Here is an 18,404-nt window from a genome sequence, read left to right on the forward strand (position 1 = left end):
TTTTAGACTTCTTTCATGCAACGGGAAGCAATTGTGGGTTCTAGAAACAAAAATAGAATTAAAGAATAAATAAACTGTTATTACGTAAAATAATTAAGTTACATGGATTTTTTTTTGACAAAGAGGGGAAAGTTAAAAACCCCTCTCCGGGCACCGATCTAACGATCATAACCATAGTGTTACCATGTATGATAAATCATATATCGGGGAAAAGGACGTATATTCGCATATACGGGGTATGCTGAACCACAAGAGACAACTGACAAAGATGCCAGCTCCCTGTCAACTGGGTTCGGAAGAACAAGACCAATCTGAGGAAGATCCGAGATCTTCCTGGGGATGGATTGGACTTGCAGGTGTTGGATCCGTTAAATCCCCACTGCCACTGGTTTGTGGAGCGGTACTGAGCCCCAGGACCACGACAAAGTGGATCCATCCTGGGGAAGTTACATGGAGAAATAAATATCTAGACTATTTGGTGAATGGGGTAGAACTTCCTATTTAACATTTTGAAACTTCCTTCCAGTACGAAAAATATCAAAATTTGGTTTGCATCATTTGATATATGTTACACTATCGCTCATGCGAGAGCGTAGAGCAACATATTAAAAAACATAATCCTTTTATTAAAAGAACATTTTTTTTTAATCTAATTTAATTTTATAATTATTAAGTGTCTAAATATTTTGTACCTCAATTTATATATGGATATCTTTATTTAGTTTTTATACATCATTTTATTTCGGGTAGGGTTCATAAGTAAAGCAACTAAATCCTATATTCAATACAATTGATTTTATAATTTATTTCTGCGTCCATTTATCGATATAAATTAATAACAAATTGTGGAAAAGTTCCGGGATAGTGAAGAGCAGAGTAAAATTGCAGTAGAAATATACTGGAAGGAGTTCACAAAAGTGGTAGAAAACGCAACACTAACAGAGCTGTGGACAGGAAAACAAAAACGCTTGTTCGCGCACTTCCAGTGCATCCCGCATAAATAAAGAAATGTACCAATGTGTATTGGTGAGTACCATAAAACGAATACTAAAAGGACCTGGCTGTTAACAATAATTTTTTATATTATTTTGAACAAAACTTCTTCCCTCAATGTTTTATTTATTTATATACAGAAATAATTGTAATATATAATATATATGGCATAGCCTCCATTCCATAAAATATTCCTTTATGAATAGAAATAAATTTCTAATTAAATGTAGCAGATATTCTGGATGAATGAGCTTCTCGCAGAAATAAAGAATGTTAATACGTGTAGATTGGGATGCATCTGGAAAGTTTCCAAGTAAATTGAAAACGTCATCCGCGGCATCCAGCAAATAGTTTCGACGCATAAATCACTTTAATTAAAATTATTATGAATCGCTTTTTGCAGCGCGTTGAGCCTAACACATGTAAAAACTAATTAATTACTTAATTAACACGGTATGTTATCCAGGAATATTTATCATTTATGAATAAATTGCGTTGGATTAATGTTCTAATTAATTAATTATATTGTCAGATGTTTCGATGAATATTTGTGTTATTTTCGTTTAAATTTTTGGTCACGTGAAATTATGATCGATTGTGACACAATGGCAAGTTTCACCTAAGCATTACTCACGTTGTCAAAAAGTCGTTTTAAAATTAGAAAAGAGAGGTACGAATAATTATTTCTAAAAATAATAAGCACTGACATACTTCCCAGTCCCCCAAAAAATAGGTAATTAACTCAAACAACACCATGAAATAGCTGATAATATAGTCCATTACAATTTTAAAAATATAGTTTACAAGTATTTCTAGTTTGGTGGGAGAACTATATAACGACTGATTGGAAATCGGTTTCCAGTGCTTGTTTACCTTTTTACATCCAAACGGCATTCAACCTCAACCAAAATGGTAATGCATCTCGTGTCAGTGCCAATTTTAATAAAAACAGTGCTGTTTTTTTGTTAATTATGTAATGACGGGCAACATTCCTTCCAGGGCGGCAGCGATGAGGACGAGAAGACCGCGGTTATGCGCAAGGCTTTCCAAATGTTTGATCAGACCAAATCTGGATTCATCGAAGTCCACAAAATCTCCATTATCCTGAACACCATGGGCCAATCGTTCGACGAAAGTGAATTAAACAGTCTAATATCCAAAAACGATCCGGACAAAACCGGCAAGGTGGACTTTGACAGTTTCTGTGATATCGCCTCGCACTTCCTGGAGGAGGACGACGATGATCCGACCCAAGAACTCAAGGAGGCCTTCAGGTAATTATGATGTTTGGTGCTAAAGTTTGCAGTAACAATAGATTCTCGGTTTAGATTGTACGACAGGGAAGGCAACGGTTACATCACAACTGGCACCTTGAAGGAAATCTTAGCAGCTCTTGATGACAATTTAACTAGCAGAGACTTGGATGGGATCATTGCTGAAATTGATACTGATGGTTCAGGAACTGTAGATTTTGATGGTAAGCATATTATATCGGTTAATGAGGTTTTGATTGAGTTTTGTGTTGTTACAGAATTCATGGAGATGATGACTGGTGATTAAAACATCTACATTTGTGCCATATAAGTTTAATAATAAAAAAATTTTAATAAAACTGAGTTTTAATGCGAAATAAAACACCCCTGATACAAATTTAACTTTATTCTATCGAAACATATTATAATTTCAAACTACAAGCGATAAATTGGTGCCGCATTCATTCTGCCACCTGTTAATAAAAATGTGCCGATTGGACGGAGGGTTTAGAACGTAAACAGAGGATTGCGTGTCAGAATGAACCGGGAATTAAATCACTGCCTTAAATCTAAACGCATTCGGGCATTGCTTTTGACGGTGCGATTGTCCCTCAACAACGTCACGTGCGTCTTGAATCCGCATTGCCGGATCAGAACGTATTTCCGTTTCCGACGGAAGATCCGCATCCACGGTTCTATACTATTGCTATAACAGAACAGAACGTTATTTAAATTGACGTACTAGGACGGCCTGGATATGTTCCTTCATTATTGCCCATTTTCTGCCTTTGTTTTAAGGTTAGTCGTTTTGTCTATTTCTGTGAAGACAACCTGTTTTGGGATGATTGTCAGTTTTCTTAAAAACTCGTTCGATTATTTAACAAATGTTAATTTATAAGCAAACTGTTACATCTGTAGAAAATTTTTTGAAAAAGAAAACAATCAAATTATCCATAAAAAAGTTGCTGCAAATTCTAAATGGGATAGAATTATTATCTATGAGTTATGAAAGAGTCGATATATAGATCAAAAAATAGTCTCGCTAACACTGTATCAAACCCGTGTAACGATTAACAGCATTAGAAATTCTATTACTGTCCAACCGTTCCTTTGCTACAAACTAGCGTTCTACAGGTACTACAAAAGCTACTATTAAAAATATTATTGCCCCTAGATTGTGGCGATTGACGTATTGCAAAACCCGTAATACTATTTGATTCACATTTTTGATATACTCGATGGTTCCCATTACAATTTTTTGAAATACTTAGGAATCATCCAGTAAATTTTATCAGAACATTTTGGTCCAAAACGTTTGGCCACACATTTTCATCATTAATAATAAACGTTATAATTATTTGAAACCGCTTTAAAGCCTCAAACACAGCGCACATTCAACTTACTAACTAATTAATTGTAATTGTTAATGTACAAAAGAATGATTTTGGTATTACTACCGACTTTCGACTTCCGGACATTCATTGGAGTCACTGTCTTCGTTGTCTTCTTCTAAAATGTCTTCTAGCCTCCTGTCTTCTACAATTACGACTACATCTTTTCTAAAATAAAATTTGCTATCAATATTCACTAAGCTAGCAAACTACAATCTAAACAAGTGTGATATTTCTTGGATATCCTACTTAATATCCGAGCAATATCATTACTTTTATTTCAATCATTAGGTGATTGATTCCTTACCGGTTTCATGCATACCACGCTTCTAAATCGTTAGAATAATTTCTTCTGCATGCAAAGATAAAACGGCAAAATAAAAATAGAACATGTCGCGGACTTGCAAGGTTAAATCGAAGGAGGGTTTCGACATTTTTTCAATAGGTCAAGTGTTATTGTGTCCTTTCAAAGGTGGCAAAAGTTAATGATGCTTAGTGTAACACGACTACAAACTCATATAAAAAATTAATCGGGTTAAAACAATGCATACCGTCGCAAGGGTGAGGGCGGGACCGGATTCCGGACGACGTCGAGCAGTTCGAGCACCTCCTGCGGCGTGCTGATTTGCAAAATGCTCGCGCCCCTCAGCTCCCTCAGTTCGACGCCGCGGAACAGATCGCATCGCACCAAATCCTCTATGGTCGCCATTCTTGTGCTATCGAATATTATGCACAGGGCGTCCGCCACCTTTGGCACCCTTTCCAGTTCCAATTCGAGGTGGGCGGCGCTCGGCGGCGATGGTAGCTGATAGCCGGCCGCCATTTCGAACAGCAAATATCCAAATGCTAATAATTACACGAAAAATGTGCATATTATTAACAGTAATATTTAATACGAGGAACATTAAAATTAACAATAATCATACACTGATCAGGAAATTACCTTACCACTTATTTAAAAAACCTATCAAAGTCAATAGCAAACTTTAGTTTGTAGAATATACCGATTCTGATAAGTAAAACAGGTTTTCATTTTTGTTTTCATTTTGCTTAAGTTGTTTGGATAGTGGAAGAAGGTTGGACTTACAGGAGGATCACTAAAAGGTTCGGTGTGTCATATATATCAATAACCCGATTGTTACAATGGTACATGGAGACTGGTAACCATACCAGAAGACCAGGATAAGGCAGACATCGTGGAATAGACAGTTAGAAAACATAGAATGTGTTCGAATAAGTATTGAATCAATTCGAAAACGTTTCGGGGAACTTAATTTATAACCCTTTATTCCTGTTTGTGATTCGACATTAACAGTGGATCATCGTAAAGTCTGGCTAAATTTTGGTAACACACCAATTGGGTAGAAACATATTGAGAACATGTTCTTTTTACAAATAAGTCCGGATTTTGCCTGTACACATGGGATAAACGAATTCGTGTGTTTCAACTGTCAAATAAGTTCAATTTAACATATTAAATACTCTTTTGAAGGAATCGTATGTATAGTCTAAGGAGGCATTTCATACACAACACGTTATATTTTGATTATTCTGGCGGGATAATGCTCGATCACAGACTTCTCATGTAGTTCAAAATTCCATTGGAAGTGACACTAAAGCCTGGCCAATCGGCGACCTTAACCCCATCGAACATATTTGGGACAGGCTTGGGAGACGATTAAGGGAGCATTCAAACTGTCCCAAGAACTTAGTGGAAGTTGAAATTTTTTATAATCGGGGTCGAAACGAAATTCGAACGCTGACTTTGAGTATGAACTCATAAAATGAAGTTCTATTAATTTTCCATTTTTTTAATAAGTTATTTTTATGCAAAAATACGTGTAGTTTATCAGTTTCAACTCCACATTTAAAAAAAAATAAATAATATTCAATTATTATTGTTGTGGTGCGTTAATTTCTTGGAGCAGTGTATTTCATTAAATATAATTTATATTCCTATTTATTATAAGTAAAATGTTAATAGTGTATTAATATAGTATTAGTCTGAAACTTCCAAACAATCCATATATCCATCCATAAACATAGTACAAAAAAGATACCTATAAACAAAATTTAATCATCCTTCTCCTACCTGGTATGGCAGAGAGTAACTTTGAAATCTGAAAAAATAGATAAACCCCAATTTTTGAAGTGAAAACTTCTTTAGCCGCGTTGGGCACTTTTTGGTAGGGGAAAATCTTATGGGTTCGCGTCACCGACATGCTTAAAGCGATATATCTGTAGCTATACAGCTGACGTGTATATCTTATAAGTGAAATTGAATGGATTTAGTGAAATGTTCAATGTGTATATACTGTGCATTATTATTTTGATCATTATTTGAATCGTTTAATTGAAGAATAATTGTGTAGTATAATAGTGAGCACTAAATAAATATATAAATTGACAATTATTTTAAATACTCGTATTTATTTTGGCGTTTGAAAATTTTATATTATTTAAAATTATTTTAAATCTTCGTATTTATTATGGCGTTTGATAATTTTGTATTATTTATTTTCTACTATTTAACCTCTGCAATGCATCACGCAATCCGGATTAGTATTTCACAGTGGCACAGACGTTTACTTACTACCGTGGCTGTTCAATCATATTTTTATCGTGGATTTTGAAATTAAAAAATTTATAAAATCTAATAATCTAATTCAAGATTAATGAGTTGAAGTTTAAAATATGGTTATTAATGCAAAATTATAGTTTATTACCTTATATCATTAAAATCTTTAGTTCAAAATGATGAAAACGGCTCCGACTTTTATTTTATTTAAAAATTTAATATTTCGAAATCATTATTTATTAATTTAAAATGTCAAAAATAAAATATGTGCTTTACTATTTTTTGCAAAATGTTTATCTATAATTTTATATCATTCGATTTTATTATTACATATAATTGTTGCTTGGAGTGTCAATAGATGTGAAAATCATATTGATGTTGATAATTTTAATTCAAACATTATGAAATTTCAAATTTTAATACTAAAAGTTCTAAGTTTTCGGTAGTCTCTAAAACTGCCAATTTTTTATTGCAGCTTCGGATCTTATGGCGAAAAGGAATAAGTTCCAGTAGAGTACCTGTAAAAAGAAAATTAAGAAAACCTTACATATTTTTAGCCTTAAAATTCGAGTCTGCGATAAAAGCTAGAGATTCCTATTTAAGATTTCATAGTTATTTCATATTCGATTATTATGCTCAAGAATTTGGACTAGATTTAATTTTTGTAAACGACAGTGTCCGACCTCACAATTTGAGGTTTATAAATTAGGCTTAAAGAAGAATAGTGAGCTATGTATCGAGAATTTATTCATTTACTAATTTTGTGTTAATATTAACGAGGGTGGAAAGGGCCACTGACCACTGTTTATTAATTTGGTGTTTACCGATTTAAAAGTTATGTTGTTGATGCAGTTTTGTTTAATTTATGTAGAAGATCACATTCTTTATTAAAACTTTATATAATATATTTGTTACAATATAATGCCATTGATACTCTGACTTTTTAGATAATTCAAATTATCCACTTCAAAAGACGTATTTTAATTAATTAATACAAAAATTACATAATTAAAGTACCGATTTTAAATATAGAGGGATATTGTGACTTTACCTAGAGTCTCCGGGGCGCTTGGCGCTCGCGGTAAAAGGCCGAACAGAGGGTTTTCGAGTCCCGCCAATCTGGCTACCCCGTTTTGGATTATCACGTTGCCGGCGTTCAAGTGGTAGAACGGAGGAAAGTGACGGTTTCGCAGGAACAACAGAGCTTCTAGAATTTGTCTGCCCAAACACTGAACCTACAACAATCAATAAATATCGTTTCAAGAAACTATTTAATAAAAAAGAAAACAAATAAATATAACACCGTCTGCGTTCGATTTCATGTCATAAATCCTGAGCAAGTAATTGAATTTCGTCGACGTCCCGTAAAATGGATGGCAGTCTATTAAGTTAAAGCCAGACTGTCAATCTGCATGGCCGTGAAATTAAATCGACCGCAAGACATTAATTAATTACATCGCATCGATTACTGTCACCAATTATCTCCGAAAATATTTCAGGTTTAATTCAATCATTTATCTCGGCCGCTTTTCGCATTCCTCAAGGCAAAAAATTGTTCCGTACCGTTCTTAAAGGTAATCCTGTTCCTCTTTCGGCATACTTGACGTCACAGTCGTCCTGCCAGTTGGCGGCGTGGATAACGTCCCGCAAACTACCCGCGGGATTTAGGGGACTGATGAGGGCGGCGCCCGCGTCCCAGAACTCGACGTCGAGCACCGGATGGATGTAGGGATGCTGGAGGCCGCGGAACAGTTCCAGGAGTGTGTCACGGGTCGCCTGGGACGGATTTATCGGACAGGTCGGCGGCAAAGGCACCAAACTCAACAGACGTTCCGCGCCCAACGTGTGATCCTGCACGATGAACCTGAAAAAATGTTTTATGAAGTGGCTCTTTTTTGTGGCGTGTCAGACGGACTGGCGATAAAACATGTCGTGGCGTGCCAATGACTTTGACACGTAACAAAAAGCCCAATTAGCGATGATTGCTTGTTCACGTGGCAAGTTGTTGCTTCCAAAAAAAGCTACCACGGAATTATCACGTTTAAATGAATTATAATAAAGTTGTAGTGGCTTAAAATAATCCATTCTCGTTCTTCCATCGATTAAATCAGTTCCGACAGCTTATTTTAGTTTCCTTATTATTATGATTTTATTATGCTGCAATCTCATCATTTATTATTCTAATTTGAAACTTGTACATAAACATTATTAACAGACAATAATTGCTATTAAAATATGCAATTTACCAGATATAATAATTGATTTTAATATTATTATTAATATAAAATATTAGAAGCATTAATAATAAAAATGAAATAATAACTAATTAATTAATTTCTTATATTAATTATTTGTGTTTAACTTTGATAACAGTTTATTAAAATTTACATCAACGTATTCAGATTATCAGAGTTACGTCAATTTTTTATCATACGTAATATACTATACAATGTATATGTGCGTCCTTTAACTAATGGTTCACCCATTCAATTATTACTGATATGACGTCAAAATATTGCGATTTAACTAATCTCGCCTTATTTAAAATTGGTTAATAAATGAAACACGACTTTAAGATTTTATTTGCGATTTTATTTAGTAAGTTAACCAATAAAGTAAAGTTTTATAAAAACTCAAAAAGTTAAATATGGATCATAACTTTATTGTAGATTAAAGTTGGTAACCTCGTATGACACTTAGAGCATATGTAACTTGTTTATTTCTAGAAATATTTTATTACCCCTCACCCAGTATACTATTCATAATAGAGCAACTTTTTAAATATTAATATAGTTAACGGTATATTTTTAGTACACGTATAGATATTATTTCAACATAGTTACCACTCTTGTACAGCACAAGCAATGACAAAAGAGATTTATTTTCATTACGTTGTACATTTTTATTTTGACAAGATTGAAATTAAGTTGAATAAAATAGAGTATCTTTTAGAAAAATATGTTTGATTTTATTTATTCCCATAATATATTGGACTGGATCCATATTTGTTAATATTTCGAATAATACTTCACTATTTCGATAAGTCTTTCCCATAATTTTGAGGGGTAATTTTTCCCACAGATATGCTACAGGATTAAGATCTATGACATTTAGCTTTAGATACCATTATTTCACAAACCTGGATGTACTTTTTGGGTTATTGTTTTGATAGAAAACAGGTCCAGAATGTTGTCGACACATCACAAAAGGACCCTTAAATTTAGAGTTGAGCTTCTTAAGACATCTCACATAAGTTATACAATGGATTCTTATTATGGAAATACATCATCTAAGTGACAAATAAAAATTAAGAACATTTGGGATGGTAGAGTGTGTATCAAATGGACACATCTGTGAGTGTTATAAGCAAAATGTGGAGACAACTTTTAAGGGTACCCCGATTGTTCTTTGGAAATCGCACTGCACCTTTAGTTTGGACACAAGAACATCTTAATTGAAGCCGTATTCTCTTTTCTGATGAGTCAAGGTTTTGATACTATCCAGATTCTGGAAGGATACGTATCTGGAGAGAACCTGGAAACCAAGCACGGCTACAACATGCTCGAGAAGTGGTGAATCTTTGAAGAAGTTCATTGATGTTTTGGAGTGGAATTAATACTGGCAAATGAACCGAGCTGTTTTTAATGGAAACCACTTTGAATGCAGTTCGATATCGCGACAACATAGTTTTACCCATTGTCTTACCTTTTTTAATCAATATGAGCTAAAATTCCATTTTCCTGAAGGATAATTCTAGGCCACAGATTACGAGAATCATTCAAAAATCATTCGAATTCAAATTCGCAGACCTTAATCCAATAAAAACAATATGGGATGGTATGAAAAGAAGACTTTTGAATCGTCAAAACCATTATGGAGACCTGCAACTACTAATTTTGGTGGTACAGGAGGTGTGGCGAAATCTGGACCAAAACGTACTCGATAGGCTGATATTGAGTATGCCAAATCGATGTAGGGCGATCGTAAACAACCGAGGAGGCCCGTGCGGATATTACTTTTTAATAAAAAATAAATATGGCATAATTATTATAAATAACATAATAATAAATATTTGGATATTCGGTTGATCGAATGAATTTCAATCGAAAACCGTTTGATCCGAATGAATTTTGAGGAAGAGATCATGCAGAATAGAGACAGCAAATTTGCTTCGAAGTGGGAATCTTTTACTGTCTCTGTCACGTATAACGTTTCTCTCAAAATTCAGTAGAATCAAAGGTTTTCCAATCGGTATATATGTACATATAAATATCAACTATTATCTAAACTCATATTATATTATATTTTTAAAAGCTGCTTTACATTTCTCACCACTGTATGTATGTATTCAATCAAAAAATATAGCTTTTGTATAGAGATTAATCTCTTCACTCCGTTAGATAGTCGATTAGACTGCATTGACAGCTTTGCGTGTTTGACTTTCTCTACATTTACATCATTCTCATATTCTATCGATTCTTCTACATTTTTAATATTACTCTCTAATGCTTTTTGTATTAGATTAGTTGATCCTTAAATCAATTAAAAAATCTTTTTCTCCCAAAGGCCATGTGCTTGCTATTCAAATCATTTTGACTTAGAGTATTTTTTGAAATGTCTTCGTCTTCTAGTTGGTTCTTAATTTAAATATTCAATAGTATTTATTAAAATCAAATATATAAATTTATTATTAAAATTTCATTAATTAAAAATACAGTGAACATATTTTTTCTCCGTGTGTTTAAGGGTAGTTTATACTTACCAATGTTTGTCGTTTCGTGTTCCGATGTCGCCAAGTTGGGTTTTCAGTTCGTATCGTTCGTTATTTTGTAAATAATGTTTGCAAGTCATGAATGCCCCATTTTTGATCTGTTGCTCGTACCTACACTTGTCGGTACTACCACCGTCCGTTTTCAAGGCGCTGTACTCGTGCTTTTGTACCGTCGAAGATCTGAAATTACAATTTAATTCAGTTACGTTTCCTGGTCCAGAGAAATATTATAATTATCGGAGAAAATCAAACATTTGCATTTGTCCGGTTCGGAACTATTTATACCGCCGATATTAACATGAACAGAATCGCTGCAACCAGATAACGTGCATGCAACCCTATATTTAACCCCGTTATTAATAAACGCATTCGTTGTGCTTTTGTTAGTTTCATTCAATTGAAATTAAACAACTTACTTCTGAAATTTTAATAATGTATTATTGTGTTTGTATTTGTAAATGTGGGTGGAAATCGATGAAAGTTATTTATGGAGTTGGTTATTAGAAAAAAACGTGAACCGTCTAAATTTAGCCAAGTGGAAGTTTAATGAGCTCGTGATTGATTGACGGGAATCAATCGTTGTTTATTCGGAAATTACTTACTACCTTTAACGAAACTACATTTGTGATAGCGACTAATTGCAAATCTACGGCTGGCACCACAAAGAACAATGTACCGTCGATTGAACAACAGTTTAGCTATAGATTCGGTCCCTGGAGACATGAACTTTCCCTCTTCCCTTTTATTCTCCGAACTCTGGCTGCGGGATTTGAATGCCATCCGTTTCTGGGCGGCGGTCAGAGTCGCGCTGGGAAATTCCGAGGCGCTCTGCGCCCTCCTCGTCACCTTCCTCCTTTTCCTCACACTGGACCGCGACCGTTCCTGGTAGAATCTCTCGTGGCCGATCACCGGCGATTCCTTCTCGTCCTCCGGTCTCTTGTTCATGCTCTGGTACAAGTTGAACATTTTCGCGGTACGCGACTGCGAAGAAAACTGACGAACGAACCGCTACTTTGTGGGCTTCCCTTTTTTAATTCAATTATTGCTTGCGGTATGTCACCTCGGATGTTGTATGAGTTCTCGAAATTTACTGAAATTGGATTCGCGAAAAGTAGGTTAAAAAAGGACGGCGTGAAATTTAATTAAGCGGATGTTAAACATTTCAACTCGTTAAGAGTGCCCGGTTAATTTTTTAACGTTTGCACGAACCGACCATTTTATCTGTATGTATCTCTGGAGGACCGACTTTAATTAAAGACTTTTTATGGGCAATTATATTTTAACATTAGTAATTGTTTGAAGGGATAAGTTCTAAGCCACTGTTTATAAGACGTGAAACAAAAGAGAAGTTGTAAAAGTATTATCTGGAAATGCCTAAAAGTTAATCTCTGTGAAAGTTCAACATTAAAATGATTAAAACTTAAACTACCTAAATCGTCAAATCAATTTTATACATTCCAGAGAGTTTAAACCTTATCTTTTAATGAGATTAAATTAATGAGACTTAAATTCGAGATGTCGAACAAATGCGATTCAATCTTATGAATATGTTCAACACGTAGCGGCATTCAAGAAAAAACCTCAATTCCACTTTATCCCACGTTTGGTGCGTTACCGTTTCCAATACGTAGCAAATCCTTTAAAACCCGTTTGTTTAATTTACGTAACGCCATCCGGAAATCAATAACTGAATGTTGTTTTGACTATCCTGTAGTTGTAAACAACTCCGGACAACACTAAAATAAATTTAAAGAGTGGCAAGCGCAAATAACAACGAATTGCCCGAGTTATCTGGGTTATTTGGAACGAGCTGGCTTTTTCAGCTGCAAAACAATGATGGTTTATTAAGCAGATGGGAATTATCCCACAGAAACTACAGCACGTTCGCTACAGCAATTTTCCATTCCCTGTTTGGTCAGAACGAAATTTTATTATTGTAATTGAGAATTAACATCTCTAGTAAAAATAATCTGAACGAATTATGTGAGCGAAAATTATTCGAGTACCTTTCCAGAGGTGAACAACCGATAATTTTGTTTATATTCGCCTGCCGAACTTTGCATGTCTGGCTTTACGAATCCATAATTCTTCAATGTCGACTACAATGAAAAAAATTACATTGCGTTTTCACAGTTCAATTTAGTCACACATCGTTTCTATTTTTAATCTTTAATTAAACGATACGGAGACTTTGCGTTGTCGACAGCATGAATTGAACAATGCACCTGATAACGTAAGACCTTTAAATAATACATGCAGCCGATATCGACAGTTTCTGACGATGTATTCTGGATTATTGATTGTAGTTTTAGTGTTCTGTTACGAAAATATTCACTGCAAACGATCGTGATACAAATTTTCCAAACGGTACTTGATAACATGTAATTATGCATTCAAATCGAGTGTTATTATCTTTGTTATAATCAGCGTCATTATTTAATATTATTTATAACTGTTTCGTACATGAATTACAACGCTTTGAACGTTAAAGGTAAGCTATGGTTTATTGAAAAATATATTATAAAATATGCCCATAATCAAAAAAACTTAATTGTAAACGAAAATTCCTGCGTGCTGAGAACATAAATGAAGTAAATTCTAATACTGTATATTAAACCATAAAACAATTAACAACAATAATTATAATTTAGTATTTTAAGAAGAGATACTTCAAGTAATCCTACCAGAAACGTATTCAGGGAACATGAAACGGAAATTAGCAGGAGCCCGCGAGGATAATTAAATTTTAACAATTAATTATTGCAGATGCGAATGTGCATTATGTGAAGTTCAAGGTTACGGCCCCCGCACAACTAACAACATTCCATTTCCTTTATTGTAATATCATCTAGTTTAATGACTCACCTGCACTTTCGTATGAGAAAAACGGCGAGGGCCACAAACCCCAACCCCGCAATAATGCAGACGGTCGAAATCTGAAAATGCATATACAACATTATTCGTATAGTATAAACAAGATTAGATTAATTGCTGGATTTACCCATGGATGGGATGCGGAAACGTGCGGCTGTTTTGCTTCCACTTTCATTGTCACTCATGGTTTTCGCGGACGGAACTCGGCTTTGATTCAGTGCCGATTCATAAATCGGCCGTGGCGGACAAACGACGATAGGAAACGGGACAGGAACCGACCTAAACGGGGGACGGCACGCGAATACTACTCACGCATGTTGGTGGGCGGCGTTGTCAGATCGGGCGGCGGCGTCCGCGCTGCCCCTTTCGGGTGCGGTAGACGGGAAACGTGGATTCACCAAACAACGCTTGAACTTGACATCCAATCAGTTTTACAAGAGAGATTCCCAGTAGATAGAAACTTTGCTACAATGATTTTTGCTGTAGTTTAAATAAAAAATATTTTATAATGATTATCTAAAAAAATATTGCATATAGAAATACTTTTGTTAACACAATAATGTCTTTATTTGAAATATTCTTGTGGAAGTAATACTCTAGTGATAATAATATTTAGTTTAAATGATAAATTGTGATATTAAAACTATATATTTAATCTAAAAAATCTTCGAAGACATTAAAAATTCTTATATTAACACCATATTAATACCATAGGTGGTTAATCAGAAATTTTGAAGATTCATATCGTATCGGTGAAATATAATCCACGAAGATTAAGTAATAGATTAAGATAAGTGTCGATTCATTCGGTTGAAAATCCGGATTATCTACGGTCTACGCTTTTCCATGACCCACTTACGGGATTTTCAATGCCGCGACCCAATTCATAATGACGGTAGTTTCAACGGTGCATCGGACAAAAGGGAGGATTGAAAGGGGGTACGCTTGCGCACAGAGGTTGTTTATCGACGCAGTTTTCAACCCTGCGGTGTCGCCAAATGGTCTTGACTTTCCTGAATGGAGTTTGAATGGAAAAAGGTTCAGTTGAGCTGAACTAATCGGAAACGCAAATTGGTTCTTTGTATATTATTAAATAATCTACAAGTTAAAGAAATTCATGGAACATTTGTTAACTTGATTTATATACTGTTGTTTATATTATCGAATGACTGATTGATTGAACTATTAGTTAGTATTATTTTCAGTATTAAATTTTGATTTTATAGGAGCATGACAAGTGATGTTTTGTTTATTTTTTAAAAAGAAGTCTCAAATAGAACACCAACCTTCATATAATTGTTTATTATAACAATAAGATACATTTTCGTACAATAAAACAATAACAAACAAATGCGTTCCTAATTAATACAAGAAAATATATAGTCCGTCTTAAAAAACAGCCAGTGAGAATGAATGTAGTCCATCTTAATAATTCAGTCATCCCAATATCATTATATAATAAAATATTGAGTCCCTTAACCATATTAATACGATAAAGACAACAACTAGGTGGCTTTAAACGGTGGCACGTAACCACCGAATTGAGATTCGAGCGCTTTAGCGACGGCAATCGTTAGGTGATCGTTGTAGGGGGCGGCAACTACTTGAATCCCCAATGGTAATCCCTGAACGTCCAACCCCAAAGGTACTTGCGTCACTGGGAACTTCAGCACGTTGAAAATCGAAAACAGATTGAAGTTAAATGGACGGAGAAGAGACGTGTGGTGGTAACTAGCTGTGAATGGTGCTGATGGATATAATAGTATTCCGTTGTCGCCGAGTTTTTCCTAAATAAAAATAATGTGAAAGCTAAAAATGTTAATTGTGTTGTGACTTACGATGAGGGCTTTTTTCAAATTTTCAGTCTCCTGTTTAGCCCATTTATCGTCGACCTTTGGTAAATAATTCTGGATCAAATTATAGATGCTACCAGTCGTGAAATCGTTGCTTAAAAACAAAAAGTGCTTGATGATCTCAGGAATTGCATTGAGTTCACCTTTTTGGTCATTCAAATCGTTTTTAAAAATCATTTGTTCTTGAGTCATCCAATACCTCCACAATTTAGCAGTATATCTGAACTGTTTCAGCTCAATAGCTTGGGGTACATCCTTGCAAATATCTCTGAAGTAACTGACAGTCTTCCAAAGACAATCATTCATTTCTTTTCTGAAAGGACTCACTAAAGGATCTCTGGGATCAGTAACATAAAACACTCTAACATCAGACAACACAACAGGTTGGCTTAATTTGAGTTTATCTCTGTTAATGCCAATTAATACTTTTAATACTGGAATGAGATCTTCGGCGTGGCGAGCCAGGACTCCCGCAGTCACCATCGTATCACCCTCTTTGCCTGTTCTAAACGTTAACCCTAAAAATTGTTAATTATAAATATATATTATTTTATTGTAAAAGAATTATAGATCGTACCTTTTGTAGATGTTAAAGAACCAGTTGGTTTGTGACCAAAAACCCCGCACATAAACGCAGGAATTCGTATTGATCCGCCTATATCAGTGCCTAAAGAAAAAAGTGCAATAATTTTATAAAAAATAGGTGTGGAAAAAGTATTACCAAGGCTTATAGCAGTTCCACATGCTGCCAAATTGCTAGCCTCACCACCAGAACTTCCCCCAACGTTCCTTGTAGTATTGTAAGGATTAGTTGTTATCCCATAAACTGGATTACTTGTTTCTTGCCAATAATTCAACTGTGGGATGTTTGTAACACCTATATAAAAATATGAGATTGAAAAAATCTTTAATTTATTTAATTACCAATGCAAATTGCTCCTGCATTTTTCATAGATGTGACAATCTCTGCATCAAAAGTAGCTTTTCTGCCAATTCTCTGTTTGATTCCCATGGTGAATGCCAAACCTTTAACTGATGTGGTTTCTTTAGCTGTAAATGGAACGCCCAGAAAAGGTTTCTCTTGGAAATCCAGATCTTGGATTGTTCCATTGTCAATTTGCTTATCAATTTCCCTGGCTTCTTTCAATGCTTCCTCAAATCTATCATCCACTACTGCATTTAAAATGCCATTTATTTCTCTAATCCTGTCAATGAAAGCTTCAACCACTTCTTCGGATTTTAATTTTCGTTCCCGGATTTTTTTCGCTAGTGAAATAGCACTTTCCAACACTATTTTATTTTTGGGTTTGGGTATGAACAGTCTTGATGGATCATAATAGTATCCAAACAGTTTATCTATTAGTATGTCAATATAAAACCTGATGAATGTGAACATTCCCCAGAAAAACGCCATCATTATTCGGCAAAACTTACGCTCTTTTCCACTAGGTTTGCCACGACTGTGAGACTGAAACAACTTTCTCTTCAATTTCTGGTTTTGTTGTAAAAATATTAAAGGTTAATTTAATTTATTTAATTATTACCTTGGATATGTCGCTCATTTTTTCACCGTTTTGCACAATTAAACAACGGGATAATTCTATCAAAATTAGAAATTCTAGACTGAACGACTTACCTATGCATAAATCCTGTTGTTCTTGAACCCGCAGGTTAATGGATGCGACGTAGTCAAATGTATATTAATGATAGGCACTTCTAAACAAACAAATTGTACGTGTTTTATAACATATTAATTGGAGAATAATATAATAATTTTTAAATTTTGTGATTAGATAAAAAATGATCAAAGGTGCAAATCCTGTTCACTCACATCTAATTTTATTCCTAATTAAATATTTTATAAAATTAGACATTAGAATTATACAATATAATTATTATATTATACTAACTTTGTTTACATTTTTTTTCTGATTAAATATAAAAATAATAAATTTATTCAATATGGACGTTATATGCATTTAGTAACAATAAAATTTACTCATCTTATATTGCTTTAAAATATTTGTTGATTACATATAAAAACATTATGTTAATTATGACTTTGAAATTACATACTAGATTTCACATTCAAGTGGGATTTTTCTCATAAAATAAATAAAACGTCCAGATTATATCTATTTATATATCTATTTTGTTAAATCGACAACAGCGTATCCCTTACATAACCACAATCTTTAAAATAGTGAGGTTAAAATTGCAGTTTGCGGGTTAACTTTATTTAAGGACGGTTGTCAAACGTGACTAACAATTAATAACCCTTTGTTTACATTGACGTTAAAAACACAAATACTCGCGACAGGCACCAAAATGGGCGGACAAATTAGCCAAAACGTCGAAGCCGCACCTGTACCTCCGCCAAAGCCTGAGGAGCCAAAGAAACTGAAACCGTGTTGTGCATGTCCCGAGACAAAGAAAGTACGAGATGCATGGTAAGTTATTTTATTAATAATATTGTGCAATATTGCTAATTTGTTCTTTTAGCATCATCGAAAAGGGTGAGGAGCATTGTGGTGATCTCATAGAGGCGCACAAAAAGTGCATGCGAGATTTGGGTTTTAACATATAAGTTATTGTGAAATTAATGATTTAAACAGTTATTATTTATGAAAATATTGAAAGTCTTGTTAGTAGGTTGGTAGAATTGTAAATAAACATAACCTAGAATAAATC

The 18,404-nt window shown here is 34.3% G+C and overlaps 4 protein-coding genes across 9 annotated transcripts; 2 read left to right on the forward strand and 2 right to left on the reverse strand.

Annotated features, from left to right (window-relative positions):
- The first annotated feature begins 1,758 nt into the window (after positions 1 to 1,758).
- LOC109597470 (troponin C) lies at positions 1,759 to 2,643 on the forward strand. Its single transcript, XM_020013160.2, has 4 exons — positions 1,759 to 1,905; positions 1,993 to 2,267; positions 2,322 to 2,470; positions 2,525 to 2,643. Exons 1-4 carry the CDS (start codon positions 1,903 to 1,905, stop codon positions 2,551 to 2,553), a joined length of 456 nt encoding a protein of 151 aa, XP_019868719.1. The 5' UTR covers positions 1,759 to 1,902; the 3' UTR covers positions 2,554 to 2,643.
- On the reverse strand, positions 2,638 to 14,170 carry LOC109597468 (slowpoke-binding protein). Of its 5 annotated transcripts, none has more exons than XM_020013158.2 (7): positions 13,988 to 14,170; positions 13,852 to 13,922; positions 10,978 to 11,166; positions 7,779 to 8,079; positions 7,267 to 7,450; positions 4,189 to 4,483; positions 2,638 to 2,952 (listed from the first exon to the last, which is right to left on the reverse strand). In XM_020013158.2, exons 1-7 carry the CDS (start codon positions 14,033 to 14,035, stop codon positions 2,802 to 2,804), a joined length of 1,239 nt encoding a protein of 412 aa, XP_019868717.1. In that variant the 5' UTR covers positions 14,036 to 14,170; the 3' UTR covers positions 2,638 to 2,801. The 5 variants fall into 5 exon arrangements, with proteins under 5 accessions (XP_019868717.1, XP_019868712.1, XP_019868714.1 ...); XM_020013157.2 differs by lacking the exons at positions 13,852 to 13,922; positions 13,988 to 14,170 and adding exons at positions 3,945 to 3,989; positions 11,663 to 12,123 and having other exon boundaries at positions 2,820 to 2,952; XM_020013153.2 differs by lacking the exons at positions 13,852 to 13,922; positions 13,988 to 14,170 and adding an exon at positions 11,663 to 12,117.
- Positions 13,280 to 18,402, forward strand: LOC126264395 (cytochrome c oxidase copper chaperone). The gene is made up of 3 exons (XM_049962205.1): positions 13,280 to 13,477; positions 18,034 to 18,163; positions 18,216 to 18,402. Exons 1-3 carry the CDS (start codon positions 13,450 to 13,452, stop codon positions 18,298 to 18,300), a joined length of 243 nt encoding a protein of 80 aa, XP_049818162.1. The 5' UTR covers positions 13,280 to 13,449; the 3' UTR covers positions 18,301 to 18,402.
- On the reverse strand, positions 15,148 to 17,536 carry LOC109597473 (fatty-acid amide hydrolase 2). Of its 2 annotated transcripts, none has more exons than XM_020013164.2 (6): positions 17,350 to 17,536; positions 16,638 to 17,181; positions 16,435 to 16,590; positions 16,291 to 16,380; positions 15,699 to 16,231; positions 15,148 to 15,647 (listed from the first exon to the last, which is right to left on the reverse strand). In XM_020013164.2, the coding sequence occupies exons 2-6, from the start codon at positions 17,128 to 17,130 to the stop codon at positions 15,366 to 15,368; spliced, it is 1,554 nt and encodes a 517-aa protein (XP_019868723.1). In that variant the 5' UTR covers positions 17,131 to 17,181; positions 17,350 to 17,536; the 3' UTR covers positions 15,148 to 15,365. The 2 variants fall into 2 exon arrangements, with proteins under 2 accessions (XP_019868723.1, XP_019868722.1); XM_020013163.2 differs by lacking the exon at positions 17,350 to 17,536 and adding an exon at positions 17,258 to 17,336.
- Positions 18,403 to 18,404: the final 2 nt, after the last annotated feature.

This window comes from Aethina tumida, chromosome 1 (assembly GCF_024364675.1).
Source record: "Aethina tumida isolate Nest 87 chromosome 1, icAetTumi1.1, whole genome shotgun sequence".
Classification (NCBI taxonomy): Eukaryota; Metazoa; Arthropoda; class Insecta; order Coleoptera; family Nitidulidae; genus Aethina; species Aethina tumida.

Bases quoted from the DNA above. Each gene is read 5' to 3' on its own strand.
- LOC109597470 (XM_020013160.2), top strand. The intron at 2,268-2,321 runs GTAATTATGATG...TTCTCGGTTTAG, and splicing joins GAACTCAAGGAGGCCTTCAG to ATTGTACGACAGGGAAGGCA. The intron at 2,471-2,524 runs GTAAGCATATTA...GTGTTGTTACAG, and splicing joins AGGAACTGTAGATTTTGATG to AATTCATGGAGATGATGACT.
- LOC109597468 (XM_020013153.2), bottom strand. From the start codon at position 11,952: ATGTTCAACTTGTACCAGAGCATGAACAAGAGACCGGAGGACGAGAAG. The intron at 11,167-11,662 runs GTACATTGTTCT...TTGTAATTTCAG, and splicing joins AAACTGTTGTTCAATCGACG to ATCTTCGACGGTACAAAAGC. The intron at 2,953-4,188 runs GTATGCATTGTT...GTTCTGTTATAG, and splicing joins CCGCCCTCACCCTTGCGACG to CAATAGTATAGAACCGTGGA.
- LOC126264395 (XM_049962205.1), top strand. From the start codon at position 13,450: ATGAATTACAACGCTTTGAACGTTAAAG. The intron at 13,478-18,033 runs GTAAGCTATGGT...TACTCGCGACAG, and splicing joins CAACGCTTTGAACGTTAAAG to GCACCAAAATGGGCGGACAA. The intron at 18,164-18,215 runs GTAAGTTATTTT...TTGTTCTTTTAG, and splicing joins AAGAAAGTACGAGATGCATG to CATCATCGAAAAGGGTGAGG.
- LOC109597473 (XM_020013163.2), bottom strand. The intron at 16,381-16,434 runs GTAATACTTTTT...TTTTTTCTTTAG, and splicing joins TGGAACTGCTATAAGCCTTG to GCACTGATATAGGCGGATCA. The intron at 15,648-15,698 runs GTAAGTCACAAC...ATTTTTATTTAG, and splicing joins ATTTGAAAAAAGCCCTCATC to GAAAAACTCGGCGACAACGG.